Source organism: Anser cygnoides, chromosome 16 (genome assembly GCF_040182565.1).
Source record: "Anser cygnoides isolate HZ-2024a breed goose chromosome 16, Taihu_goose_T2T_genome, whole genome shotgun sequence".
Taxonomy (NCBI): Eukaryota; Metazoa; Chordata; class Aves; order Anseriformes; family Anatidae; genus Anser; species Anser cygnoides.
The window spans coordinates 8811208-8838844 of record NC_089888.1 but is presented as its reverse complement, the minus strand read 5'-3'; the positions used below and the strand labels follow the sequence as shown (position 1 = coordinate 8838844).

At 50.9% G+C, this 27637-nt stretch overlaps 3 protein-coding genes across 6 annotated transcripts; 2 read left to right on the top strand and 1 right to left on the bottom strand.

Annotated features, from left to right (window-relative positions):
• Positions 1 to 2140: 2140 nt before the first annotated feature.
• SPATA2 (spermatogenesis associated 2) lies at positions 2141 to 10508 on the bottom strand. 4 transcript variants are annotated; one of them, XM_066978192.1, is made up of 3 exons: positions 10349 to 10508; positions 7702 to 8127; positions 2141 to 5962 (listed from the first exon to the last, which is right to left on the bottom strand). In XM_066978192.1, the coding sequence occupies exons 2-3, from the start codon at positions 8017 to 8019 to the stop codon at positions 4709 to 4711; spliced, it is 1572 nt and encodes a 523-aa protein (XP_066834293.1). In that variant the 5' UTR covers positions 8020 to 8127; positions 10349 to 10508; the 3' UTR covers positions 2141 to 4708. The 4 variants fall into 4 exon arrangements, with proteins under 4 accessions (XP_066834293.1, XP_066834294.1, XP_013045315.1 ...); XM_066978193.1 differs by lacking the exon at positions 10349 to 10508 and adding an exon at positions 10111 to 10135; XM_013189861.3 differs by lacking the exon at positions 10349 to 10508 and adding an exon at positions 8286 to 9695.
• Positions 10509 to 10824: 316 nt separating this feature from the next.
• Positions 10825 to 16749, top strand: RNF114 (ring finger protein 114). Its single transcript, XM_048072603.2, has 6 exons — positions 10825 to 11008; positions 11417 to 11567; positions 12617 to 12723; positions 13482 to 13596; positions 14476 to 14583; positions 14794 to 16749. Exons 1-6 carry the CDS (start codon positions 10860 to 10862, stop codon positions 14857 to 14859), a joined length of 696 nt encoding a protein of 231 aa, XP_047928560.2. The 5' UTR covers positions 10825 to 10859; the 3' UTR covers positions 14860 to 16749.
• A 2835-nt stretch (positions 16750 to 19584) lies between these two features.
• Positions 19585 to 22651, top strand: SNAI1 (snail family transcriptional repressor 1). Its single transcript, XM_048072602.2, has 3 exons — positions 19585 to 19742; positions 20353 to 20862; positions 21970 to 22651. Exons 1-3 carry the CDS (start codon positions 19664 to 19666, stop codon positions 22149 to 22151), a joined length of 771 nt encoding a protein of 256 aa, XP_047928559.1. The 5' UTR covers positions 19585 to 19663; the 3' UTR covers positions 22152 to 22651.
• The last annotated feature ends 4986 nt before the right edge of the window (positions 22652 to 27637 follow it).

Sequence of the window (27637 nt, the reverse complement as noted above, 5' to 3'; positions counted from 1 at the left end):
CTCCCCTGCTTGCAGGGACTGCCGTGGATCACCTTCCTTTGCAGAGGTCAGGGCAGCAAGGCTGCTGTTCCCCGAACAACCAACACCACACAGCCAGGGCTCCCACAGGTTATCTCACACTGCGAGAGCAGCAGGGCAGAGCCAGAGGGGTAAAAATAAAGAAAATAAAGGATCGCTCTACTTTGGGCACTGCTATGTGCTCTAAATTCCTGGTTACAGGTCAACTGCTCCTGCTGCTCACCTGGCAGCTGGGTGCTGCAATTGCCTTTTGGGACTCCAGCCCCGTCTGCGGCCGCAGTAGCTGCCCACCAGCGCCGACATCCCCGCCCGCCGCGCAGGTGCTGCTGTAGCAGGGCTCTAGATCCCTCTCTGAACCAGGGGCCCATTACACAGCACAAAATATGCGAAGATATTTTCAGCGCGCAGAGCTTTGGGTGCTGGGAGGAACAGCCTGGCTTTCCACACATTAGCACATTGAAATCTGTGCAGCAAGCCTGTCAAACAAAGCAGCTGCTCTCTGGCTCTCCTACACCTCTCCTCAGATGGAAGAGCTTCAATTGTGCGGCAGGTCTGCAGGATTGTAGAGCTGAGAGAGCTGCTGCCATATCGCACATTTTAACCTTTTGCCTTCCTCGGCGCTGCAGAAGGTCTGATGCCCTAAGTCTGCTCGTTCGACGCGGTAGCTCGATGCAGAAGGTTGCCCTCCGTGGTATTTGCAGCAGGGGTGTAGGAGTACAGAAAGCTTCTTTAATTACTGATTCCTAGCCCGTTCACTTTCAGACTGGCAAGACAAGTCATAGAAAATATTTTCTAGAGGAATATTATCAACTGGAGAAAAAAAGTAATGAAAAGTAACCACAATGCCCAATTTTACTTAATTTTATACAAGAGATCTAAGACGTTTACATGCTTACAGACTCTTTAGACTAATATGACCACATCCCATTGTTTTCAGAAGGGAGCATGGAATCTCCTTCACAAATAACAACCGGGAACATTTGTAGCTGCACTTGCTGCTTAGATAGCAATGGCTGTGCTAAGAGACCTAATTAACTCCCCCTGACTTCAAAGAAGTACTAACTCAATTAGAGCCCAAACCAGGTACATCAGCATCTTAATTTGTAGTCACCTCCTGCTTTTCTCTCAGTCATTGCAATTAACACAGTACTCAGGTTATCTCCCCTTTCTAAACAAATGCTAGAAAGGAGAATCTATTTCCCTAAAAAGCTGCTGCAGCATAATTAGAAACACATACTAAATGCTTGGAATCCAAAGTCACTGTCCAGAAAAAGAAAAGTTTAAAGAGCTGCTGGCTCAAACCATCAAGTTTAAGCTACTTGACAACGTACAGAACCTTTAAACTTCTGTTCGGAGCAAAAGACAGAGCAGACACCCAGGTCTGTCATTGGAAATGTCAGACCATGTCAGCATCATCTTGTTTTATATGCACCAGCAGTGCATTACCGCAAGAAGCACAGAGGAGTAAGACTTCCTGCAGTAATGCTGCAGTTATCTGGAGCCTGATTTTTATAAACATCTGATACTGCCAGTAACCTCAACAGATTGCAAGATTAGCAGACTTGTGTAAATGGAGCTCGAGGCGTCTTAAGCGTTCACCTGACATTCAGCTGACATGCTTTTAACACAAGGAACAAAAGACAAAGTAATCTAGCTCGGAACTTGAGAAATTATCCTGCTCCGGAGGTAGCAGGATGAAAGAGGAGGCAGGAGGTCTAGCTCAAGTGCCAAAAAGTACAGCAGCAGTATCGCATCTTCTGCGAGGTACAGCTTGCGTCAGGAAGCTAGTTAGAAACCTTGCATGTGACATCGAGAGTCAAGGCTGGAAATCAATGTAGGTTAGCTTCACATGGCATGTGAAACCTGCTCGCTGCCCCACATTAGTCTGACTGCTGCAGATTGCTGACACTGGCTTACGTGCTCTTAGGGAACAAGAGGCATGCTGCTAAGGCTTAAAAATAAACCTTTTTTAAAAAAGCTTTGCGTTCTGCAGGCAGTCCATCTCATTTCACACAGCTGAGGTTCACGATACAGACACACTTGCCCATTTGGCCCCCGAGATTACCTCTGTGCACCACCTCACTTCCGCATGCAGAACACAGTTGCGAAACAGACAGCTACATGCACTCAACTTTAAGAAAAGTTAAGCCTTTTCTTAAAGGCCTCTTTATTTTTAAATTCCTTCAAAACATAAATTAGTTTTAACAAATCAGATGCAAAACACCTGCATTTTCAATTAGCATATATATTTTACTGTATCAATCACAGCAACCTCATACAGTAAGATACACAAAAATAGAGCATGGTATCACTTCAATTCAACACAGTTTTGTAATACAGTATTCCATGACATATATACACAGGACTTTTCTTTTCCAAAGCAAGTCTAGTCCCTGCTATAGTCACTGTAAAAATTACGTGGCATCACAGTTTTAGTTATTCACTGTAGTGTGAGTAGCCATATGGAAACTGAACTAGTGAACTAGAAGATACACTGCAGAACAGCCATACGGGCATGACACTTCAGAAGATGAACAAAAAATAACCACTGAAATGAAAACCACCCCTAGACTGAATTTTAATAGTAAAATTGTTCTTAAATTCCTCATTATATACATGATGTATCTACATTTGTGTTATATTTATATATATATATATTTATAAAAAAAACATACAAGAATTTGAAAACCTTAAAATCATTCACCTAAACAATATTTACCCCCAACCTTCAGGGTCAGCAAGGCAATGCTCGCCTAGAACATTACGTTCAGCTGCAGTCACTTGATTCAGAAATTTCCCTGATTGCTAAACACACACCATTCGCTTTGTTTCTTAGTGCAAACTGTACAGTGACTTATTGTTCTTAGCCCCCTGTAAGACTCAGGTTTCACCTTATTTTCCATAATACTTCTGAGACCCATTTATGGCTAAAATTATTTTAGCTATTTTACAACATTAGCCTATATAGTTCCCCCTAAACCTACCTCAAGCCCTCCCCCCACCCCCAAAAATCAAGAAAAAAAGACCATTCATGCACGTCTCTGTCACACAGGGATCAATGAACATTTAAAGTTTAGAAGCCTAGACTAACAGTGTTTAAAAAAAACCCTAAGTGAATTATTTTAGTGCAAAGTGGACTACATAGTTTACAATTCAGCTAGAGTTTGTTTTTTTTTTATACAGATACTTTAAACACATTTAATTCTGCACATCAGATTAGGTTGCCTGACAGTTTGATCTAACTAGCTAGTTTGAATAAAAGAAGTTAGAAGGATTCTTGTGGATTTTCTGTAAAGAAAAAAAACTAAAGCCTATTCATAACTGGGTGTTGTTTGGGGGGGTCAAACTGTACAGAGTCTAGCACAATGGAGTCCTGGTTCTCAGCTAGGGTTCCTATGTGCTACGATAATACAGATAAATACTATTATCTGATTCACATCCATAGTTGTTAGGTTTACTTTAACAGGATTCACAAATGAGCTCTGATTTTTAACCAGGCCAGTGCTTTACTTGCTGGACTACACTACAGACTTTGCAGTGAATTTGGACACAAGCATAACATCGATACTTACAATTCCCATAACCACAAAGAAAAAGCGTGCACCAAGAACCAAAATCTTGCAGTTCTTAGACAAGACTCCATCTAATTTAGTGGCAACCTTATCAGAAGGAAAAAAAAATGTTAGATTAAAAGAAATTGGTCAGAGCCAATAACATCAGTCTGCCACAGTGACCATAACAAGCTGTGAAATACAGTACAAGTAAAAACAAAACGCCACCTGAACAAATAACCCAGAGAGACTTCATAGTTATAATGATTTTACCACTTTTAAAAACTCAACATATTAAATATTTATTAAAAATAAACTGTTTCCAAATTACCTATTTACAGTACAAAGAACAGTACTTAATACATGTGCAACAGAAAGTGAAGAAAATCGGTACTCATCTGGAAGGACGACACTCTAGGCATAATTTAAGTGACATGAACACAGGTTCACCTTTTTAAAATACCATACAGTAAAAACCAGGATGATATTGGCAACACTAGAAAATAAAGCACATATTGTTCGGATTATATAAGCTTGAGATAAACAACCGGGACATAAGGGGAGAAGGAAGAAACATGAAGATGAAAAGAAGAGATGCTGTGGTGTTTGCATTTCGGAGATCAAGAAATGCAGACACACTTTGAAAAATAGTCCTTGTTGGCAAAACAAGCCATTCACATATTTCTTGCACATTTTAAAGTCATACTTTACCAAAAACCGGCAGTAGTTCCATCACCCCCAGAAAATGAGAATCTTATTTCTTAAAGCCTCGCATGGTTTCCTTTGGGCAAGATGACTAAAATGGTGTGAAAGGTGTGATGTCACTTTTCTAAAATGCAACAGCTGCCAAGTTTTAAAGAAAAATGTGCTCTTCTCCCCCATTTCAATTGAGAAGGAACGATGATTTATTTAGGAGTTACCTAAATTATAGCAGCATGAAATCTAATGTATCTGCAGCATTTGGTAAGCCACAAAAATCAAGAACTGGCACCCGATCACTGAACCATGGTTCCAAATATTTGGGCATGTCATTTCCGTAAGAGGTCAGTGCTTTTTTCTCATCAGTGGAGTCAGAACGTAAGTTGTGATAGCCCTTTCCCCTCCCCTTTTCCTTCCCCTGCAAATCAGACCGATCGAGTCTATCTATAAACTACGTGGGACAGCTGGGCCGACTTATAGTTTAACTGATTGTTAGGCATGAATCTGTGAAGCTCGCTTTTTCTACAGCAGGGATCGTAATAGTAAGCACTGAGGCAAGTGTCACATGAGACTTTTGAACAAAACGTGCAAGTGTTTGCAGCTCCGGATCGGTTACAAAAGCCACAGCGTGAGGTGCCTGAAGATTTGGATTTCGAACTGAACTGAGAAGCCCTCTCCTGACTCTGAGTCTGTGACGTGTACTGAGATTTCTCTCTTAAAGCAGATGCAGGAGACAAGCCGTCGTTTGGAACCGGTTTGATGGAGTAGGTGCTCTGTTTCACCGCTGGATAATCCTGCCTAGAGTTGAACAGATTGTCACACTTTTGGCAAACAGAAGTGCCACAAGGTACACCACAGTTTTGGCACTTGATGGAAGCTGTCTCTTTGGCTAGATGGGCGCGTTTGTGGTAAACAGGGTTGGCATCGTTTCTTAGCAGCCAGACATCAGGTTTAATAGCTTCTTGTCTTTTAAAATTTAACATACTTCTCGAATCGGGGTCAGTATATAAATCTAAGTCCTCTTGAGCAGAAAAATAGGAGCTGTAAGGGACATTTGTTCTTAACATGCCGTTGTGATGAGATGAAGTTGGCAAGAATTCATCAGAACATGCATGTGGGGAGCTTGACATTGTCAGGAGAGAGGGTGACGGACGGATGATTTCGTCCTTAATGTCATCTTCCGCATCGACTAGAATTGGTTCTTTCCTGAGACTCAAAGAGCTCATCAAAGGCGGTTTCTTATTTTCCCAGTAATTATCGTATGTGTCTACTGATTTAGAAGGCTTGCTCACCTTCGGCTTGAAGTAATCTTTAGAGGCCCGTTCGCTTGCTGACTTCTGAAGCACCATGCGTGCCATGGAGGTGTTCAAGTTTTCCTTGCACTCTGCACGCCGCTTCATGGCTTCTGAGCAGCCTCTAACATCTTCATTGCTGTTTTTCCGTTCGTTTATGACATCGATCTCCGAGTAGCCTTTATCCTTCACTTGCAAATGAATCTCAAGAAGCTGCTCACATTCCACTTTGGCCAAAAAGAGCTCAAATGAAACCATTTTCACCTGAATGGCATCAACCTGCTCTTTGAGCTTATACGTTGTTCCCAGTTCTTGGACATAGCCCATGTAGTTCAGAATCTGCCTTACATCATCTTCAGTTAGAGCAGACTTCACATAATAAACGAAGGGTCCAGTGTAGGTCTAAGGAGGTGGGGGGGGAGAATAAAAGGAAAACTAGGTTACAAATTCAGCGGACGAGATGTTCAGATAGTTCAGTGACAGATACTACAGAATTAAACAGAACGACGACAGAGAACACATGCATCTCCCATTTCTGCATCCCTCCTGTTCAGCAGATGGAAATTCTGCATGAGGCAAATTCAGAGTAGGAGAACTTTCGTTCAAGCTGAAAGCCTGATTAGCATAATGTCCTCCTTGCCGATTTAATTCACTATCCTGTACATTAACTCTTATACGTACCAGCAATGTCTCTGTTTAGAAGTCTAGCATAAAAGCCAAAAGGCAGAGATTTAATGTATTCCCCCTGGACATGCGACAGCTGAAGATAACAAGAGCTCGGCATTCCTGCAAGAGCACCGCAACCCTCTTCTATCCAGGTTTAAATATACTCAGATGCACTCTTCTGTGTGGGGGTGTCTGCGGGTGTATAATTACTATGCAACTCCAGTGCCTGTTTTCTTTAATCTAGTATCAGGTCAAGAGTTTCCACTAAAAAAGCCCAAAAACGGAGAGGAGTTTGCACGAGCCGAAGTTCCCTTCGCACCTGCCATACCTGAGGTACGCTGTTAACAGCTGGAGTTGGTCGGGGTCACAGGGAGGAATAGCCTGCCCGTCGTGTCTTTGTAAAGAACTGCTACCGGATCCATAAAGCACAACTGAAGCCAGTAGCAGCAGCGCGTCAAGACATACCCTGGCTGGATCAGCCAGCACCAAAAAGGCCAGAACTTAAGCACAGTGATACAGATACAGCGAAGAAAGGCACAGCCTTCTCTTAGGAGAGAGAAGACTCTCAAACGTCCCTGCCCACTGCAGGGGGGTTGGAACTAGAGAATCTGTAAGGTCCCTTCCAACCCAAACCATTCTATGGATCTATGAAATGCACCATTAACGTTCAAATTCTCTGCTAAACTGCAAAAGCGTCTTAAGAAAAAAGCAAAAATACCCATCACTGGCGCACACAACCTGCAAAAGACTAAAATAAACCAAAAATGTTTTTATCCAACTTGCAAGCCTCAAACGTTCAAGTCACCTGCAGCATCCGTTATGGAAACGCTGCAGCAGCTTTGAGTAAGAACGTAAGGACAGGCCACAGATAAAACAGAAAATCGTCAGCAGAGAACTCGTAGCTGACTTCCAGCAGTCAAGCCGAGCAATGCACGAGTTCCTACACCTCACTGCGAGGTCCTGGCATGAAGGATTTAAAAGTGCATTAAAATCAAAATTTCATTAATTGAGAACTGACAAGCTACACACAGGAACCCCAGCAAAGCGTCAGCTTGAAAGCCTGCACTGACTGTTAGTGCTCATGCTGCATTAATAGCTGTTGCAACATCAAACCAAAACTATGGGTGAGCTTAAACACAACTTAATCACTCACCCTAGTAAAAGCATCTCTGAGTAGATGTTAGGGACAGTAACAGGACAGGTGAGCAAAAACCTTAAAATAAGCTCTTCTTCTATTTTATAATTACTTTAGAAATGCAGACAGAGCTTGTACTTTGCTGTCGGGACAGCCTCACCAGTACAAACTTTGCCTTTTACCTTTCTTACAGCTTCTGTTTACCAGCTCTACACACAGTCACACACATACATCAGCCTAACGTGCAGGAAAAAGAGTCATCTTAAGGGAAATGCATGGAATGTCTTAAAAAAGAAAAATAAATCACGTTCTCACTACTGTCACACAAAAGATGTCTTACCTTAATATTTTTGAACTCCTTTTTCCAGGGATAAAGAAAGAGATTGATTCCAACTGTCTCGAGCATGCTGAATGCATTATGGAGAGAATGTAAACTTGAGGATTTCAGAGCTCTCAGTGAGTTTTCAGCCATCTCATAAAATTTTATCAACCGGAATCTATAAAAGGGATCAATTTTGGGAAGGCAAAATAAGGCGGACGCTGCCACTCGCAAATACTCATCATTAATAGGACGCTGCTTGTTGTCAGAGACACTCAGTTTGCACTCATGGAACTGTACATACTTCCTAAATAAATCGTCTTTATATTTTGTATCCATTGAAATCAGTTTTTGTCTCACGCCTGGGAAGCTACCTCGCCTCTCTCATGGTTGTTCGGCAGTGGGCTGGTTATCTGGCATTAAGAATCCTCAGTAACAGCAACTCCTCTGGAACAGAAATTGAAAACAAAGACAAGTCATCACCGTTGCATAAATCCCAGATGTCCCCAGCATCTATTTGCTTCACAGGATTCTATAAAATGGTTCGCAGAGCAGGAGCTCCCTGAACAGCCTCTCCAGGTCTCTGAAAAAGCGCAGGCACCTACAGGAAGGCTGGTGTCCTGCTTCTCCCTGGCATTCGCTACTGCTTTTTCCAGTCATCTGCCTAAAACAGAGCACAATAAACCTAAATCAACGTCTGATGAAAGGAAGTCCGTGTAGGCGCGTGTCCAGCTTGAAGATTCCTTGGGCTAGGGAGACAAGGCAAAACTAACTCACAGCAAAGGACTGAGAGGAAAAAATGAGGGTTTGTTGTTGGTTCGTTTGTTTTAGGACTTCTCTCGTTTGACCTCACCCTTTCAGTTCAAACAACTTACGCAAACATGATTTTAATCAGTTTTTCTTTCTTTTTTTTTTTTTTTTTGCCCTGCACAGCAATACAGAGATTACAAAATCCCACAAAGTTTCATTTTGCTCATATTGGGAAAGCATCTGTGTTGTTTTTTTTTTTTTCCCCTAGTAGCACAGGACAGCCCACAGACCGAGCAGATTAATGCACTTCACCTTTTTATTTCTACCATTTTCTAGGCTTTTGACTGCTGCTCATCCACCTGATGGCATGCCCGGGCCATCCCTGTGCCGAGTGCTTTGTGGCCACCCTACAGAACGCGCTGCCCCGAGCACTGAAGTGCAGCCGAAGCTTCAGCTGAGCGCTAGCAGGTGCAAAGATTGCAGTCTTTCCAACAAAGACAACTACAACTGCCGTTTTCAGCTGTTTTATCACAACACAGCAAAGCCACTCCTGCTTCAACACCGCACAGGCTTCTGTTTGCAGGTCCAATTGCTTCTTCACCTTACTGAGCTCCCGTACTACACAGAAGAAGCTGGTGCCCAAACGAGCCTCTCCACACTGCCGTCCCAAAGGCAGGTAAGCAGCAGGCCAACAGACTCTCAACTACCCGAAAACCCTGAGATTAAAAAGCAGACCACAGGCTTTCATTGTTAAATAAGCCCAACCTAGCACTTCCCAACCGTGAACCAAGAGGGAGAGCACAGAAGTTGAAGTTAGTTCAGCCCCCTCCATGAGCAGTTCTGTCTCTCTCCCCTAGCTCTCTCCTCCTGAGATTGTACAAGATGAAGTCTGTGGACAAAACCAACCACATTTCTGCTACTTAGCAAGAAGAGCTCTACGAGAGAGCTTCAGAGAACAATCCTCGTTTGGCACATCGCTAACACGCCCTGAGGGTAAGCAGGGATCTCGTGCTGGCAAGGAGTTGGATTAAATGCTACAATTCTGCCGTCACCAACGTTAATAACTACTCAGCGACAGAGCTTGCTTGTGTGTAGAAGACCTCAGGGTGAGGAAAGTCCCCGCAGGAAAGGAAGGGCCTTAGCGAGACCCCGTGAACTGTGACATTCAGCGGCGCTGCCAGCCCCAGCCCTGCTCAATGCACACATGCCAGAGCTCACGCGGCCGAGAGGCGAGGCACCACAGCCAAGGCAGGGAGCCCCCGCAGGGCTGCTCCTCTGCCCGTACGGGAGCACACCGCGCTCACCGGGGCAGCCCGCACGCGGCCACCCGCCGCGGTGACGGGGCCGGCGGGGATCAGTACGGCGCTACGAACGCAGCGGCTGGCGGAGCGGGTGAAGCAACGGGGGCTTTGTTGCGGATTACCAACGGAAAGCCTCGGAATCCTGCGGAAAGGCGCGAGCAGCGATCTGCCCGGGGCCTGCGAGGAGCACAACGGGGCTGCGGCGCTGCCGGGTCGGAGCCCCGCCGAGAGGAGCGGCGACGGGGCCCGGTCTGCGCGGCCCCGCACGGCTCAGCCCCGCGTGCGGGAGGGGGCGCGGGGCAGGCCCTTGTCCCCCGCGCCCCGATAGACCCGCGAGCACCGGGCCTTCGCCAAACGGTTAATTGAGGATTCGGCTCACCGGGACCCAAGGGCCAGCCGCTCAGACCCAACGCGGCGCCGGGCGGCACCTCGGGCGGCACCTCGGGCGGCACCGGGGCCCCAGCACCCCCGGCCCGCAGCCCCGGCCGCTCTCACCCCCAGGACGCCGCCCCGCCGCCCCCGCCCCTCAGCGCGGCCCCCTCAGCGCGGCCCCCTCAGGGCCAGGCCCGCCCCCGCCGCCCCCTCACGCGCCGCGCCGCGGCGGGCCCGTCCCTCACCGCTCCGCTCCGCTCCGCCGCCGCTCTGCCGGAAGCGCGCCGTGACCCGGAAGCAGACGCGGGGCCGCCCCCGGCGGCTTCCGGCGCCGTGCGGCTGCAGGCGGCGGCTGGGGCGGCCCAGGCACGGCCCGGCCCGGCCCACGGCGGGGGAGCGCCCCGGAAGTGGATGGCGGGGGAGGGAAGCCCCGCCTCCCGCTGTGAGGGGACTTCCGGCGGGTGACGTCATGCGGCGGGGCGGCCGGGGAGGCGGGAGGCGGGGTAGGCCCCTAGCAACGGGACCCGCCCCTAGCAACAAGCCCCGCCCCTAGCAACAGGCCGCACCCGTAGCAACCGACCTCACCCCTAGCAACTGTCCGCACCCATATGGTTAGGCCACGCCCCTAGTGACAGACCACGCCCCCTAGCAACCGACCCCCTCATCTCCTAACCCCTCCTGTCTCGGCCCCGCCCTCGAGTGGGCGTGGCCTCGGGAGGGCGGAAGGGGCGTGGCCGTGCCGCGGCCGCCGGCAAGATGGCGGTGGCGGGGGGCGGCGGCGGCTCCTCGGCGTCCTGCGCGCCCTCCGCCCGCGGCCCTGAGCGGCCCGACCCGCTGGCACGGCTCACCTGCCCCGTGTGCCTCGAGGTGTTCGAGAGCCCCGTGCGCGTCCCCTGCGGACACGTGTGAGCGGCCGGGGGCGGGACCGGGGGGGGCTGCGGCCGGGCTGAGGCCTAGGGGATAGGGGTCGGGGGCCGGGCCCAGGCCCGGGGTCGGTTGGGGCCCTCCCGGCTGGGCCCTCAGCGCCTCGCCTCGGCCTGGGGGGCCGTGGGGGTTGAGGCAGGCGTGGCTCGCTCATCCCCAGCTCACCCCACCTGTGGCTGCAGTAAGGCCTCCGTGAGAGACAACACCACCAAAATCTACTGTTAGTTAATATTTTCCGTAGTTTCCTCTCCTGGAGGATGTGGAGGCTGAGTGTAACCGGCTGTGGTGCTGCCCCTCCCTGGGGCTGGGTGCCAGCAGGGACTGGGCTGCCAGGAGCATTCCTCCTGCCGCTTCTCATCTTGGTTTCTCTTTCCCTTTGCCCACCCTAGGTTCTGCACGCCGTGCCTGCAGGAGTGCCTCAAGCCCAAAAAGCCGGTCTGTGGCGTCTGCCGCAGCACCCTGGCGCCCGGCAGCAGGGCTCTGGACTTGGAAAAGCAGATCGAAGCGACGGAAACCACTTGTAATGGCTGCAACAAAAAGGTACGGGAGGGCATCAGGATGAGATGTGTGTGGTGTGCCTGTGCAGCACTGCTGCGTCCAGGGAGGTGAATCGCTTTCTGCTTTCTATGGAATTGGGTCAAATTGTTTGTTTTGCGAAGTGCTGCTGGTATTTTATATTGGCAGCACCCAAATGTTGATGTTCTTGCAACAGTTTTTTATGTTCGGTATTACCTGCCGAGGAAGTGGATTTCAAGTGAGAGATGTTGATATAAAAATAATAGTAAAGTACTGCTTCTGAAGTTGATACTGTGAGCTTGTGGGAGGACCATCACAGTGAAATAGTGGATATGATTTTAGATAGTGATCACTTAAGCTCTTAAACAGAAGCTTATTTGTTTCGTTTAAAACAGTTGAGAGACCAACTTCACTTATTTGGGCAGTTATGTTCTGTAGGGGTGCTGTTGGTGTCCTGCATGTCAAATACGTGCACGGCATCTTCCTGTTGGTTCCTTCCTCTTTCTAAAGTTAGGCTACTTAGCACTAACTGAGTCTAGAACAGAGCATTTTAACTGATGGCAAAACAACAAGAAAAGGATAACTAGACACCAAAGTGAGAGCAGCACTGTTTGGTTGATTTCACTTTTAATTTCTGGGCAGTGTTCTTTTCATCGTTGCAGCCAATAGAAAACCGTGGTGTGTTGATTACCAGTTGTTCAACCTGTAATTGAATCTGTGCTACAATCTGTACTAAAAGCCAAATTATTTTTCATTTATTGTCTCTTCTCCTCAGCAATGAGGTAAGCAGGCTTTTTATAAAGTACGTTTTCTCATGTTATAGCGTGGGTTAAGTCAAGTAGGCTGTCCTAAACAGTACTGTATTGGTAGACTATTACAGGCAGCAAAGTTACAGGTTAACTTATCTGTAATCTTAAAGCTTTCCACCTTATCAGCTGAAATGTCTTTTTTTTTTCCTGCTTTAGCACTGTCTGCAGAAAGCTGCTTTATGCGTTTTTTACTTTTGCTTAGAATTGTAGAAGTAAGTGCAAGTAACTTAAATTAACGCTGCTGTGTGATTGTTACCTCCACAGATGTATCTCTCAAAGATGCGCAGCCATGCAGCTTCTTGTTCAAAGTACCAGAGCTATATCATGGAGGGTGTGAAAGCTGTGACTAAAGAACCACTCCACAACGCCAGGTAACCTGCTCTTCTCTGGAAGCGCTCGCCCTTAAGATCACAAAAAGAGGGCTGTTGCTGAAAAATCGTTATAAAGTCTCAAACTTGATCCCTCTTCTGAGAAGAGGCCTTTTAGCTTTTTTTGTTGTTGTTTTAAACTGCGTTACGGTCTTTCATGCAAACTGTAGAGTTTTGCAGTAAAAGCAGACTTTACCTCTTCACACAGTTTGTTTGTTAATTGTTAATCCTTTCGCAAAAAAAAAAACGTTAATCCTGTGACTGACTGTGCCTAAGCAAACTCTTCGCCTTTTCTATGTAGTCTATGCACAAGACAAGATCAGGGTACCTGGTAGAAACGTTTCTTTAATAATAACTGTCTTTCTGTCTCTTAACGCTAGTAACTTATAACGGAGGGAATCTGGAGCTGACTGCAGTTTGCTTATCTCTGTTTTAGCATGCTGGGTGGTACCCCGTGCATTTAAAAAGTAAAAAATAAAAGAAGGTGATACGTGTCGCTTGTAGGCTTTGCAGAAGGAATATTTTTATGTAAAAATGTATGATATTAAGAGTTCCTTAAGGTATCATTAGGGATTAAAAGGCTGATTCTTGAAATTTGCTTGTCTTAATTGCATAGAATAATTTTTATTTTTAGTAGCTAGTAAGATAACTTCAGAGTAGTGAATCCCAAATCTTTCAACTTTGCTAAAATGATAGATTGTTTTGTACATTGAACTCCATGGAAATAATAAATCACTTCTTTTTTTTTCTCCCTCAACTAGGAACTTCCCCAATCGCTTTACCTTTCCTTGTCCGTATTGCAGCGAGAAAAACTTTGATCAAGAAGGACTAGTTGAACACTGCAAAACATTGCACAGCATGGATGCAAAACAAGTGGTAATAAAAAGTCTTGGTGCAGGAATTGCAATGAAGTCTAGTCTTAAATCCCTTTGAAACAATGAATTAGAGACTTACTGCTTGAAGTTAAGTACATGTTTATAATTGCTTCTGTTAAAGTCAAATGTGGGGATGCTGTTCATGCATTTTCAGTTCTACGTAATTTTAATCTTGCTTTTCGGTACATTCTCTGAAGGTGACTAGTCTCAATTCTTATTGCATCTACTTTACATATTCGTCTCATATTTGGAAAATGGTAGGCTTTCGAAGTAAACTAGATGCAATAACAAACATACAATTAATACAGTGTAATTAAAAAACTTTCTCTCTGCTGTCTTCCTTAATAAGGTATTAAAAACTACTGTGGAAAAAATGATTGAAAAAAATATATCTAGTTCTAGTAGTCTTTATCTGGTGATACTGTATCTCCTATAAAAGTAGTTGCAAAACTTGGAATTGAATTAGAAGCTTTCATTTGTCTTCAAAGTTCTTTGAAATTCCAAATTTATTTAGGGAAAAAAATGATTGGAGAGAGGTGATCTTTGCAAAGGTGACCAAGGAAACTTCTCTGTCACTGAGAAATGAAGCCTGAAATCTTCTAAAGCAAACAGCTGTGATCGATTCTAATTTCCAATATGTAGAGAGAAGACTAAACTGTTCCTGTTCAGAGGTCTAAGATCTGAATTTAAATAATTCAGGGTTACCAGAGGCTTTTGTGAATGACCCAGCAAAGTAACTGATGTCACTTTGCGTTCAGAATAGTGATAGTTATGAATCTCACTCTTCGGTTTTCCACACTTTGTCCTACCCTTTCTAGTATAAATGTTGAAGCACTTAACTGTTGGGGCTTAATTGGCTTTTTTTATTTATTTCTCGAAGGTTTGCCCAATTTGTGCCTCAATGCCGTGGGGAGATCCAAATTACAGGAGCGCTAACTTCATGGAGCACCTTCAGAGACGACACCGGTTTTCATATGATACTTTTGTGGTACGTGTTTCCTCACCCTTGGAATACGTGAGCCTGATGACTCTTAAAACCCAGCTTTTTTATGTAGCCACTACTGTAAAATGTAATCCGTGCAGATGGTATCATGAGAGAAGTTGGATTGCTGGCAAGTCAGAGGAGACAGCTGTTCTTGTGTCGTGTTAACCAATATGGCTCTTGCAGTAAAAGACTTTCTGTACCCTTTGTTCATAGGATTACGATGCTGATGAAGATGATATGATGGCACAGGTTTTGATGCGTTCTTTGCGGGATAAATAAAAAAGAAGACTAATTGTCAAACCAAGCTTCCATGAGAGGGAAATGGCCAGCATCCTTGCACTTCTCCCTGTCCATGCCAAGATGAACTCAGGCATCCAGAAATGTGGAAGACTTTAATCTTAGTTTTGAATCCCCATTTGATCTTTCTGTATCATTCTTGGTTTTTTAGTAACATGACTCTGCTGTTCAACCACGTAAGGCTAATTTTCTTATTTGCTTCACACAAAACTTAATTGTAGGTCAGCGTGGAGGAGACAGGTCTGTTTTCATTCACATCTGCCTGTCTTCTGATTGCTTTTTTCCAGTTGTGTTCATTTGACTAAAGCCAGAAATACTGCAAACTGACTGGCATAAACTAGCTGGTAAATCTCTTCTTCCCTGATCTTGTTTACATTTCTTAAATGATAGTATAAGAGGTGTATTTGTGGCTGTTTTCCTTTAGTGAGACCCCTAGGTGCTAACTCATCATCAGATCAGTTCCCATTTAAAGTGGCCTGTGATTTCATGTTTACCAGTGTTTGAATTCTTACAGGCAGCCTCTCGGTTATATGGAAAACATGTCTTCAGTATGCGTCTTCAAACTACAACCTTCCTTAGCAAAACTGTTTGCAGCTGTGTAAGAAACTAGTTCAAAACATTTTAGTTCTACACCTGATTATGATTTTGTTCCATACTTTGATCATAATTTCTAGCCTGGAAAATAGAGCTTTGGTGTTAGCTAAAATGCATAACTTTCAACTGGTATAGCAAATATTAATCATATTTGTTGGCCCTATTATTAAATCAGTGTTTAAAAAAATTGGTTTTCTAGGAATCTTAAGCCTTACGCTTATAGGGGAATTCAGAAGCTTTCTCAATATCCGTCTTCTATTTAAACTAAGAATTTCATATATATCTATATATTCCTAGTTGTTCCATCCCTCAAGGCAAGCTGGTAGCAAAACTTATAATCCGTAGCACTTGCACAGCACTGCCTTCTGCGTTACAGATTCTAACGAGTATTTTGAATTCCTGTTTTCATTTAAATGTCGCTAAGGTGGCTGAAGCTGTACTTAGATTGTTTTCCATAGAGAGAGTATGGAGGTATAGCTTTCGAAGAAAAAGTAAAATATAAACAAAAGTTCGAATTCATAGAAAATGGATACTTGATACTCAGTTACACACTTTTACTGTAGAGCTTCCTTTTTAGTTTAACACTAATTGCACGATCAAGATGCTGAGATCGAGCAATGTGAGAGACCTGAACGGAACTTGCAAATCGGAGTCGTAGTGTTGAGATGTCTGGTCTAATTTAACTTGGCATGCCTGATTGGAGCAGTGGGCCTGCATCGCCACAGAGCTGAGTACTAATTAATTTATTTGACCGATACACTTAATATCTTCACACACTGCAGACTGCAGCATAGCCTTACCCTTAAGAAATGAAACGCACCCCAGCTAAAACATCTTGATTAAACTTTGTGTCCAGCAAGTTTGTGTCTTCTAATATATTTAGCTCGGTTTAGGTGTGTTTTTCCCAACGTGGTAAGGCTGGTATAGACTCACACTGAGGTATCCGCTTGGTGACTGGAATCTTAGTCTTAGGAAAAAAATACATCAGTGTGGGAAAAGTACTGTGTTTTGGGGCTGGTTATTTCTAATGCTTGGTCTGTGAAGAGATTACAATGTGCTAGTGGTTGGGTAGGGATTTCTGGGTTCTGGCTAAAACAAAGTTTTGTGATAAAGATTGGCCCGAGTCTAGATTTCTGCTACTGTTCTAAGTGCACTTCCACGCAATTCTGACAAAATGTTTAAGGAGCAGTTTGAAGCTTCTGAGCAATTACTTTTGTCATGTTTTTGACTTTTGAAGACAAGTTATAAATAAAGTTCATTTAACTTATAAAAACCCTACCTTCATGTCAGCTTTTGCCATTTCTTCCTCCTGGTCCATAGACTTCATTTTAGCACCTCCCTAAAAGCAGCTCCTGCTGGCTGTGTAAAGCTGCACAGAGCACGCTAGGAACTGGGAAACGTTGCAGAGACTTCACCTTTATCTCAACGGGCCGTTTTGTACGGGTTCATTGTTAGTAGCAGCTTCTTCTGTAATCTTCCAAACAATGGACCAGATGGGTTATAAAAACCAGTAACCCATCTGAAAATGAGCTCATGCGATTCTAATCTGGCTGAGAGCAAGCGCTGCTGGAGCTGGGCAGAACACTGCAGGTGGGGTCTGGTAGGCTAACGTTCCTGTAAGCCAGAGCAACAAACCCCTGGATTGCCTTGGCGAGTCGGGAAAGGTCGGCTGTCCAGGAGGGCTTTGCTTTTTAGCGGAAATCTTTCCAACTCCTATGGCTTTAACTCCTCTGCCTGTCAGGTTTGTGATGTTCATGTCCTTGTGTTGTGACGAGGAGGTGAGAATTGGCTTGCAGCACCGCTGGGTGAGATCCATCTAGTTGCTCAGGCAGAGTGGTGGTGCCCTGTCTGTACAGAGCTGTTACCGACTACACAGCTCGGGTTTGATTTCCTTCACCTTACTGCTTGGAAATTATTTCACATGGTACAAACCAAAACGATTGGCTGGAAAATGCACAGTAATTCTACTTTGATTACATTTGTGTGCGAATGAGGAGCGATGTTTTGGCACCTCCTAGCTTGATAGCAGCGGAATTTATAGCGCTGCTTTTTCTGCTGTGATGAGCGTCATTCATACAACCACTCAGGGAAAGCGAGCTGTAGATCTCCACTTAACTGCTGAGGAGCTTTGTGTCTGTGCTGCTGACTTCATCAGCCTAACAAATACAAACTTGTTTACACGCAGGGATATCTCTTAGTGGTATTTGCTGATTGATTTTTTAAAAGCCATTCTGGTGAGAGGCATGTGTGTTGTTCCACCTTGATTCATCTCTTTGGTGTGCAGGAACTCAATTTTAAAGGCCTTATTGCAGAAGGGGCTGGTTTGGGCTCCTAAATCCCGTGAAGTATGACTGCAGGAGAGCCAAGTGCTCTGCCAGAGGAGCTGCTTTCACCTCGTCAGCAGCTGATCTTGTGGCCGCGCTGAGTCCCAAAGGCCCATTGTTGGCGGTAATGCAATCGGGCTGCCTTGGCCTGTGAAATGCCCAGCGTCTGGCACAGGGAGCCAGCAAAATTAGCACGTAGGGAGAGGGACAAGAGGGGAGGAGACGAGCATGCATTTAGGCTATTTTTTTTTTTTATGAATCTGTCTCTGGTCAAACGGTGGCCTTAAGCTGCTGATAAATTGATGCCGGTATTAATTGCCTAACACGATCAGCATCACTTCATCTGGAATACCCGCACTAAATCCCTCTGGGCTCCTTGCCCTGGGGAACAGCCTCTTGTAAAGGCCCCTGCCCGTGGTCAGGCGCTAACAGCGTGGCCTGGGTCCCGGTGCCCGTGTGACAAAGGCACAGCCAACCTGACAGAGGCACGCGGCCGCCGCTGAGACCGGCACGGGAGGGATTAGCCTCGCCCGGTCAGGACTGCTAAACTCAGGCGTGGCTTTGCCAGCTGCCCCCGGCCCGGCAAGGCTGGCGGCCTGCCGAAGCGCTGCGCCCCGGGGGCTTTTCTCCAGGGCCCCGGCGGGGGCGCGCCGCCAGCAGGGGGAGCCCCGGGCGCGCCGCCGGGACCCCGCTCCCGGGGCCGCTCCCCCCGGCCGGGGGGGCGCAAGGGGCGGCTGCCGCTCGTCCTCCGGGATCCGGATTTTCCCTCCGGTAAAAGTGTTTTTGTTTGTTTGTTTGTCTGGCTTTGGTGGTTTTTTTTCCTTTTTTTTTCCTTTTTTTTTTCCTTTTTTTTTTTCCTTTTTTTTTTTTTCCTTTTTTTTTTTTTTTTCCCCTTTTTTTTTTTTTTTTTTTCCCCCACGTGCAGCCCTGGGGAGGGCTCCCACCATCCATCCGCCACCCTGCGGGACGAAGGGGTTTCCCACAGAGAAAACCCCACGTCTTGGAGTGGCCCCAGCCCCATCGCCGCACCCACGGGGGGGCCCCGGCCCCCCCCATTGATCCTCCGGGGGCAAATCCCAGGGGGAAACACCCGCGGGAAGCCGAGGGCAGTCCTGCAGCAGAGGAGGGAGGGATGCGGCTCCAAGCAATGGGGCGGGGGGCTGCAGCTGTGTGTGCCCCCCCCCCCCCAGCTTCGCTTCCACTTCTGCATTTGGGGCGGGTTGCGGCCAAACAGCGCCCAGCAGGTGCCGGGCCCCGGGGGGGCAGAGCTGGGGCTGGGCAGTGGGGAGGGGAGGGGAAAAAGGGAAGGGATGGGAAGGGAAAAGGGGAAAGGAAGAAGGGAAGGGATGGGAAGGGAAAAGGGGAAAAAGGGAAGGGCAGAAGGGAAAGGATAGGAAGGGAAGAGAAGGGGAGAGCAGGGAAGGGACAGGACGGGACACAGAGGTCTGATGCCCGGCTTCCCCGGGGAGCATCCCCAGGGATCCTGGGCTGGACCCAACCACATCCCAGTGGGGGCACCCCCACGCCCCAACCACCCCAAAGCCAAAGGAACCAGAGGGCCCCCAGCCCACGCGGCGGGGCACAGCAGCCCGCACGGAGGACCCCAAAACCCCCTCCCCGCGGGCACCAGCGGCGTGTCCCAGGTCCCCGATCCCGGTCCCGGCGCCCGCGGCCCCTCCGCTCCCCCCGGCCCGGCCCCGGGGCTGGGGCCGGCACCTGCCGGGCTCCCTCCCCGCCCGCCCCATTGGCTCCGGGAGCCGGGGGCGGCCCCGCACCGCCCTCCCCGGCCCCGCACCGCCCCCCGGCCCCGATCCCATATTAACGGGCGCGGCGGCCCCGCGGCGGGCGGCGGCACCGGGGGCTGCAAGATGCCGCGCTCCTTCCTGGTGAAGAAGCACTTCTCGGCCAGCAAGAAGCCCAACTACAGCGAGCTGGAGAGCCAGACCGGTGCGTGCCGAGCCGAGCCGAGCCGTGCCGAGCCGCCCCCGAGGGCTTCGGGCTGCAGCACGGCGCGGGGGCGCCTCCTGTCCCCGGGGGGGAGCGGCCGGGAGGCTTTTTGCCCCCCTCTGGGGGGGGTTAATTTGCTAATTGCCACGGGTGGGATGGGCTCCGGGGTCTCCCGTGCTTCTTGCCCCAGGGGAGTCCCCCCGTGGGGTGGGTGGGGGAGCGGGGACCCGACCCCGGGGGCTCCCCCCGTGGGGTGGGTGCGGTGAGGTCCCCGCGATGTGGGGCGGGATGGGCAGGGACCCTTCTGCCACCTCCCTTGCCATGGGGTGCTGAGCTCCCGTGGGGTGGGTCTGTGTTCCCCAGGGTGGGCTGCTGTGCCCCGCCGCGTGGGTTGGGGGCCCTCTGGTTCCTTTGGCTTTGGGGTGGTTGGGGCGTGGGGGTGCCCGTGGGATGTGGTTGGGTCCCGTTGCCCCAGGGGGGTTTGCACAGCCCCGTAGCGGGGCTCAGGCACCACGTTCTGCTGGGTGCGGAGCCCCCCGTGGGGTGGGTTGGGGTCCCCTCGCCCCGCTCAGGGGCTGGGCACCCCGCTGAGCGCTGCCTGTCCCCACAGTGCTGGCCGCCCCGCTGCTGTACGAGACGTGCCCGCTGTCCGTCATCCCCCCGCCCGAGGTGCTCGGCCCCGGTGCCTACTACCCACCGCTGGTGTGGGACGCGGGGCTGCTCTCCAGCCTCTTCCCGGCCGGCCCGGGCACCGAGGCGGAGGCAGCGGGCGGCGCGGCGCCTGCCCTGGACCTGACGGCGCTCTCCAGCGAGGAGGACGAGGGCAAGAGCTCGGGGCCGCCCAGCCCAGCCTCGGCCCCCGCTGCCGCCGAGCGGTTCCGCTGCGCCCAGTGTGCCAAGGCCTACTCCACCTTCGCCGGGCTCTCCAAGCACAAACAATTGCACTGCGACGCCCAGACCAGGAAATCCTTCAGCTGCAAGTACTGCGAGAAGGAGTACGTGAGCCTGGGGGCTCTCAAGATGCACATCCGGAGCCACACGCTGCCCTGCGTCTGCAAGATGTGCGGCAAGGCCTTCTCCCGGCCCTGGCTGCTGCAGGGCCACATCCGGACGCACACCGGTAATGCTGGCTCTCGCCCCTCTCCCTCCCTCCCTTATCGCCCCCGGCTTCCCCGCTCCGCAGCCCGAAGCGAATCAGCGGTTGGGGTGTTATCTCGGAAGATAAGGGCTTCCCAAACCCCCTCGGCACATCTCTAAAACGTCCTTTAAATATCCTCCCGGCTGGAACCGAGCGTGGGGTCAAGGCTCGGCCCGTAAATCCGTGCCGCGCCAGCCAGCCCTGAGCTGACGGCACGTGCTCACCCTGAATTTCACGAACCGGGGCTGTGACACACCACTGGGGTGCTCCCCACCGTGCCAGCAGCATCCCCGCCTGCACACCCAGCCCGCCACCGTGGGCTCCGTGCGCTCCCCGGGGCACCAGGAGGTTTGCGGGGCGCGAGGTGCGTGGGGCAGGTGCCGGCGGCCGCCCCCTGCACCTGTTGTGCGGGGCCGCAGCTGCAGCCCGCCCCGCGCCTACAATGCATCTCCCGAGCATCCTTTGTGGCGCTACCGGGACAGTTTAATTGTCGCTTGGCACTGATTTCACACCCTCTCAGCGTACTAAAGATGACGGCTGAAGGAAGCCGGGAAGACTCGATTGTGCTTTCCAAATTGAGCATAGGCGTTTGTTTCCTCCAAAAGAGCCTTTGAGGGGAATTCACCCTGGCCGGGCTTTTCAATGCGAGCCGGGAAGGAGAAGGGGGAGCGCGGGCGCGGAGGAAATAGCTGCACTCACCCTGGAGCCGGCGGCTTTCAGCCGCTATGATATAATTAACAGAGCTCCGCTTCCCTGCCGCCCCGCAGACGGCTCCCTTAGCTCAGGGCCGGAGCTCAATGTCGTGGCTGCATTTGTAAGCCGAACTGCCTCGCCGCTCGCAGATGTTCCTGGCGTCGTTTTTCTGGGGTTGCGACCAGAGGTTTTTCTGTGAGCAGGAAATTCCCAAGTCCGAGGCTTTCCTCTGAGTGAATGCAGGCCGGGCAGCGCTGGCTCTCGGGCGAATAATAACAGCCTGCATTCCTTTTCACGCCGCTCCTCGCAAACTTTGGCTAATGAATGCCCTGGTCTTTGATATTCTCCATGTGTTGATGCACTGGTTAATTGGGAACGTTTCTCTTTGTCTCACAGGTGAAAAGCCCTTTTCCTGTACACACTGCAACCGGGCCTTCGCTGACCGCTCTAATCTGCGCGCCCACCTGCAGACCCATTCAGATGTAAAGAAGTACCAGTGCAAAACCTGCTCCCGGACTTTCTCCCGTATGTCACTGCTGCACAAGCACGAGGAGACGGGCTGCTCTGGGACGCGCTGAGGCCCCGGCGCCCTGCTAACACACAACTCGTATCTTGTAACTAGTGTCTGTAGGAGTTAGTTGCCTCCTGTCGCCATTGCCCGCCGCCTCGGGCCGCGCGCAGCCCCGCCGGGCCCTAAGGGACTCGCGCTCCTCCGCTGGTGCCTCCTGTGCAATCCTAAGGCCTGATCCTTCTCCCACCTTGGACGTCCGAGGGCACGGGACCGGACTCGTGCTTGGGTGGCAAACGAGAGCCCGAAGCCGCGCGCAGCCGCAGCCCCCGGTGCGGGCGATGCCGCTGGGTGCCCGGTGCTGCAGGCGCTCAGCACCGTGCAGGGCCAGCCCCCAGCCCTGGCCGTGCCACCGGTGTGGAGCATTGCGACTGGGAAGCCTTGGGGGTTGGCTTGGTTTTGTGTTGTTTTTTTTTGTTTGTTTTGTTTTTTTTTGTTTTTTTACCATAACCACTCGGTAACTTTTAAGACCCGATATTTTTGTAACGAAGGACAAGGAGCGTTAACGCAGCCCCCCCCCCCCCCGCCCCGATTGTATATATGCCGCCTATAGAAGGTGTAACTATGCAATAATACAGTATCACATTAGTTGTGAAGCAGCTGCTTCTCCCCAGCACAATGACAATTTGCAATGCCTACAAGATTAACGGTGTCCATAAAAGGCATTGGTAGCCATTTCAAACAAGAATCCTGTTTACAGAGCAGCTATGCACTCAAGCACCTGTTAATATGACTCTTAACAACTGCTTTTCAAGAGAACTGTGACTAATAGCAGGCACTTGTCAGCTGATACAATAGTGGCCTGTCCAGAGGCTGCCCATCGACAGGTGTGTGCCAAAAGTGCTATTTATGGTTATTGACAGGTGCCTCCTGAATGCATCTTTCTTTGGACCTTGTTTTCACCGAATCATAACAAAGAGGATGTTTACATTTCAAAGGTACACTGGTATTTATATTTTTGTGCCACGATTTTGTACTGATGAAACTTTTTATATAATTATATACAGTTTATTGATATTCAATAAAACGGTTAATTTATAATCTGGCTTTCGTGGGTGTTTTGGGTGGACGCACGGCTGGAGCTGAGCAGGGTGCAAGGGGGGATTGCTCCAGCTCCATCCCGGGCCGGGGTCGCATTTTGGGGAGCGGGGTGCTGAGCTCCAGCGGGGTGCTGGCAGCCCTCCTGCTCCCACACCGCGCTCCTGCCGCCGGCTGCAGGTGAACCACAACGCTGTTTGCACGGCAGGGTCTGCAGAGCGGTTGCCTCCTGGGGAAGGAAAAGGTAGGCTGAGTCAGTTCCTGCCAAATGTGCCGGGGCTGGGGGAAGGGGGCAGCTGTGCCGAGACACGGGCTGACGGAGGGGGAGGCAAGGGGGGGCCGTGACGCGTCCCGTAGGCTCCACGTGGAACGGCACGCGGGTGGCCGGGTGGGTACCTGCTGTCCCTTGGCGCTCCCCAACGCCGCCGCCGTGGGGACGAGCAGGGCACGAGGCGCCGCGGTGAGCCGGTGTGGGCGGTGTGGCGGCGGAGGTGGCGCATCCTGTTGTCACCGCAGAGCCCGTCGGCGCGCACCGTGGGGCTGTCCCCCTGCACTGCCCGCAGCCGTGGGGGACAGGTGCTCCAAGGCCACCCCAGGAGCCTGTCTGTGGGATTTTCACTTAACGAAGCCGTGCCACCGCTCCAAACCTTGCACCCGCCCAGCCACGGCTGGATCTGGGGCACGTGGCGCAGCGCGGCCGCTCGTTCCTCCTGCCTCCCCGCAGGGCTGCAAGTTTGTCCTTTCGCCCTGCGCTTCCTCGGTGCCATCCCCGGGGCGTTGTGTTCCAGCAGGATAAAGGAGACACCCCCAGCTCTCATCCCCCCAGCTCTGCGCGCTGGAGGCCTGGCCCCGGCGCCCGCGTCCGGCTCCCCGCGTCTCCCAGGGGCTGTTAGGGAGCAGGAAGATGTGTGTGGCTGTAAAACGGAGCAGAGCTGCTGCTTGGCCCTTCTTTAATTAAGAGCTCTCCCGGTATAAACTGACTTTCCCAGCCGCGTTCGATTCATTACTTTATTATTAAGCAGGACAGGAAGTTTTGGGTTTTGTTCTCGTGTGTGCTTTTTTCTTCCTTTTCCCAACAGGAAGCGGGGGAAGGGCACTAATTACTTTCAGCTTTCCATCCATAAAATCCTGGCTTCGCAAAAGCAGCTAAACAGTTAAAAAAAAAAAAAAAAAAGCCCAATTTTGAGCAAGGACCACCTGCGGGAGCTGGGAAGGAGGGTCAGGGGGCTGATAACCAGGGAGCAAAGCCTGCAGAGCCCTTCCTGCCGGGGAAGAACCGCGGGCACCGGGCTGGGATCACAGCGCTGTTGGCTTTGCGCCTCTCTCAGCAGGCAGGAGCCCTGGGTTGCTGCCTTTGGGCATCGAGGACCCACAGCGTGCACCTAGCCACATGCACGGGCTGTGCCACCCTCCTTTCCCCTCCTTCACTGCTGCCACTGACTCGGAGAAGGGATTTGGGCAGGGCAGCACCTTGTGGGATGCTGCGGCCCTGCTCGGATGCTCCCTGTTCAGGCTGCTGCATCTTCCTCGCGCTGGCGCCGACCCGGGGAATCCTGCCAGCTCCGTTTCAATGGGGTTCGATTAATATTGGTCGGGCAGGCAATGAGAGTTGTGAAAAAAAACTTTTTTTTTTTTTTTTTTAGCAAGCTTTGCTGCTCCCAGTTGTGCTCCTGGCTTTGTCCAGAGGCTGGCTGGGCCGCAAGGCTTTCAGAGAGAAGGTACAAAATGGGTGGAGGACAGCCGAGGCTCCCACTGACAAATCCCGCTGGCTTTCAAACACAAATGCAGCCTTAAAACATGGGGAAAAAAGAAATGCTGCCTGCTCTGAATCACAAAGGAGCAGCCCACTGGCACTTGTGCTGCTGCTGCATCTGCTCCATTCGCCCTGCCCGGGCGGCAGCCTGGCCCCCGCGCCCTGGGGACCCCCAGTGGCTCCCGGGTGTGCCCGGGTCTGGACGGGCTGCGGCACCGACAGGGTGATGGTCGTGGCTCTGAGCCCCTCCTCTCCCGACCAGCTGCTCCTTTTTCTACTGCAGAGATGTTTCTGAGCTCTGCACTGAGGTGTGTTGGGGTGCGTGGGGAGCACAGGGCTGGGACCGTGACGAGGATGCGCTCAGCTCCATCCTAAACCCTGCAGACGTGGACAAGTCCCCTCTGCCCTTCCCACAAAACCAGGCTAACCGCGCTCTGCTACCTGCATGCCATCGGGCTGGTGAAGGATTGCACCCAGGAGCTGGTGTTACGAGGAGTTGCAGTGGTTTTCCCATTTCATTTTCACGTGAAAATCCCCAGAGCGGCAGGCCTGGCTGCAAGGGGGCACAGAAGCAGCTGCGGCATGGTCCCCTGCCCTTGTCCCCTTGTCCCTTGCCCTTGGTCCCTGCCTGGTGCCGCATGGCGAAGCCAGAGGGTTCATGGCAAAGCCCCAGCAGTTTTTCCCTGTTATTTCCCCTTCTATTTTAATGCCACAGGAAATAAACACCCCGTAAAGCTGCTGCCCGGAGCCTGGGCGTTTCATCCAGGTAGATCCGCTGCAGTTTTGGTGGCGGGGAGCTGGGGTCGGGGCGGGGGGGGGGGGGGGGGGAGAAGCCTGCTCGTAGCGGGAGGAACCATTTGGTGGCCACCTTGTGTGACCATCTGTAACAGATTACGGTGTCAGCGCTCATAAAAGCCGGGATTCAATCAGCCTCCCCCAGGTACCGGGGGGGCCCTGCCGGCGGGGCGCGGCGCGGGGCGCGGGCTGTGCTGGCTCCGCGCGCCCGGCGGGGCGGCACGCTGCCGACGTCGAGCTTTGAACTCCTCCTTTTCATTTCCACGGGCCTCCGCAGGACCTTTAAGCGAGCACGTACGGCCCCCCGGCTGCTGGAGCCCATTCAAAGGTTCAAGGGGAAACCGCAACATTCGTTCTCTTCCCAGAGAGGATGGGATTTTTATTTCACCCCCCCCCCCCGCCACTCTGACCTGATGCTGAGTTGAGGGGTTGGGGAAGGGAGGGCAGCAAGGTCCGGAGAGCTGGGGCAGACCCAGTGGAGATACTGGGCTGACCAGAGCTTCAGCCTTCCCATGCCACTGTTTCACTGTTTGAAATATTCCCGGCTCTCTGAGCAGCCGGAGCGACCCGGCGCACTCTCGTGCAGGGGACAGGCAGGACAAGAAGGGCAGGGGGCTGCGGCGACCTCTGCAAAGGCCAGGCTTCATCGGCTCGGGGGATGCCGTTACCAAAACCACCTTTCAGCCCTTTCTGTTCCCAGCTCAGGGACGTGCACGATGCTGAATAAACAAACAGAGACGGGGCAGGAGCCAGGGAAAGACCCGCTATTAAAATCGATCGCTGGGAGACTGGCTTTGAGTTGGGGAAGGGAACAACAGGAGTTTTGCAGAAGAAGCCGAGGCAGAACAAGGGGCGAGCAACAGCAAACACGGCCCATGGGTTTCCCAGCCGAGATACCTGTAGATTCCTGGGGGCTTTGGGGGATTTGTGTGTTCATCCCCGGGCTGCAGGAAGGGCAGCAGGTGCAGGGCCAGGCTGGGGCTCAGCCAGCCCGTGTCAACACGCGGGCCCAGTAAAAGCCTCCATCCATTAACAGCTCGCCATAAGGAGTCGGGTTCACAAACAAGCTGCAGGTGTAGCTATTGTTTTTCTGGCTCTGGGCTATTGACACGAGCAATAATCTCAAATTAATCTTTAATCGGATGATAAACTGATAACGCGGGGCTGGGGAGGTGCGGGTCTTCCCGGGGAAACAAAGAGCAGGGCAAACGCGAAGAAAGGGAGCGGGAGAGACCTGGAAAAGGGGAGCGAGGCTGAAGGACTGGAAGAAAATGGATTTATCCTCGTGGGCGCGGGCAGTCTGCGCTGCGGCACCACCATGGCATGGGCACAGGCTGTGCTTGTCTCTTCGTGGGCACCAGCTCCATGCCCTGTGCGTGCGGGTGAGGGGCGATCTGTCTGTAAATCCTCCCTGCAGCAGCGGCCGGTTAAAAACGAGCCCCGTTAGGTTATGTTTAATTTCTCCATCCGAGGATTAACAGCTCAGCACGAGGGAGAAAAGCGCGCACAACAAACCCCTCGTCCTCCTGCGAGGGTAAGCGCAGGCTCTACCAGCCTGGGACCGCGGCTTTACAATAGCGATGCTGTGCTGTAACTCATTGGAGATCTGCCTAGAAAATCATCAGAAAGTATTTTAAACCCGGCATAACATACATATTTATGGATCACCTTCTGTTTTACTGGGCTCGCTGAGAGCAATGTGAGGCCTGTTTTACTTTTCCCAATAAAAAGGCTCACGTTTCACATGCGAAGAGATTGGCGTCTCCCGAGCTAATTAATACGGGTTCCCCTCCACCTCCGCATTTTCCACGCAGGGTTATGCTGGCGACACGTTGTCTGTTGCCCCCATAAAGCCCACGGTGTTGCACATTAGCCTCGCCCGCCGACAATGCGCCGGAGGCCCAACGGGG

What these genes read in the sequence shown, in the direction of transcription:
- SPATA2 (XM_066978192.1), bottom strand. Translation starts at nt 8,019, where the DNA reads ATGGATACAAAATATAAAGACGATTTATTTAGGAAGTATGTACAGTTC. An exon ending in AGGAGTTCAAAAATATTAAG is followed by an intron (nt 5,963 to 7,701) that starts GTAAGACATCTT and finishes CCACCTCCTTAG; the next exon opens with ACCTACACTGGACCCTTCGT.
- RNF114 (XM_048072603.2), top strand. Translation starts at nt 10,860, where the DNA reads ATGGCGGTGGCGGGGGGCGGCGGCGGCTCCTCGGCGTCCTGCGCGCCC. An exon ending in GAACCACTCCACAACGCCAG is followed by an intron (nt 12,724 to 13,481) that starts GTAACCTGCTCT and finishes TCCCTCAACTAG; the next exon opens with GAACTTCCCCAATCGCTTTA. An exon ending in GCATGGATGCAAAACAAGTG is followed by an intron (nt 13,597 to 14,475) that starts GTAATAAAAAGT and finishes TATTTCTCGAAG; the next exon opens with GTTTGCCCAATTTGTGCCTC.
- SNAI1 (XM_048072602.2), top strand. Translation starts at nt 19,664, where the DNA reads ATGCCGCGCTCCTTCCTGGTGAAGAAGCACTTCTCGGCCAGCAAGAAG. An exon ending in CGAGCTGGAGAGCCAGACCG is followed by an intron (nt 19,743 to 20,352) that starts GTGCGTGCCGAG and finishes CTGTCCCCACAG; the next exon opens with TGCTGGCCGCCCCGCTGCTG. An exon ending in CCACATCCGGACGCACACCG is followed by an intron (nt 20,863 to 21,969) that starts GTAATGCTGGCT and finishes TTTGTCTCACAG; the next exon opens with GTGAAAAGCCCTTTTCCTGT.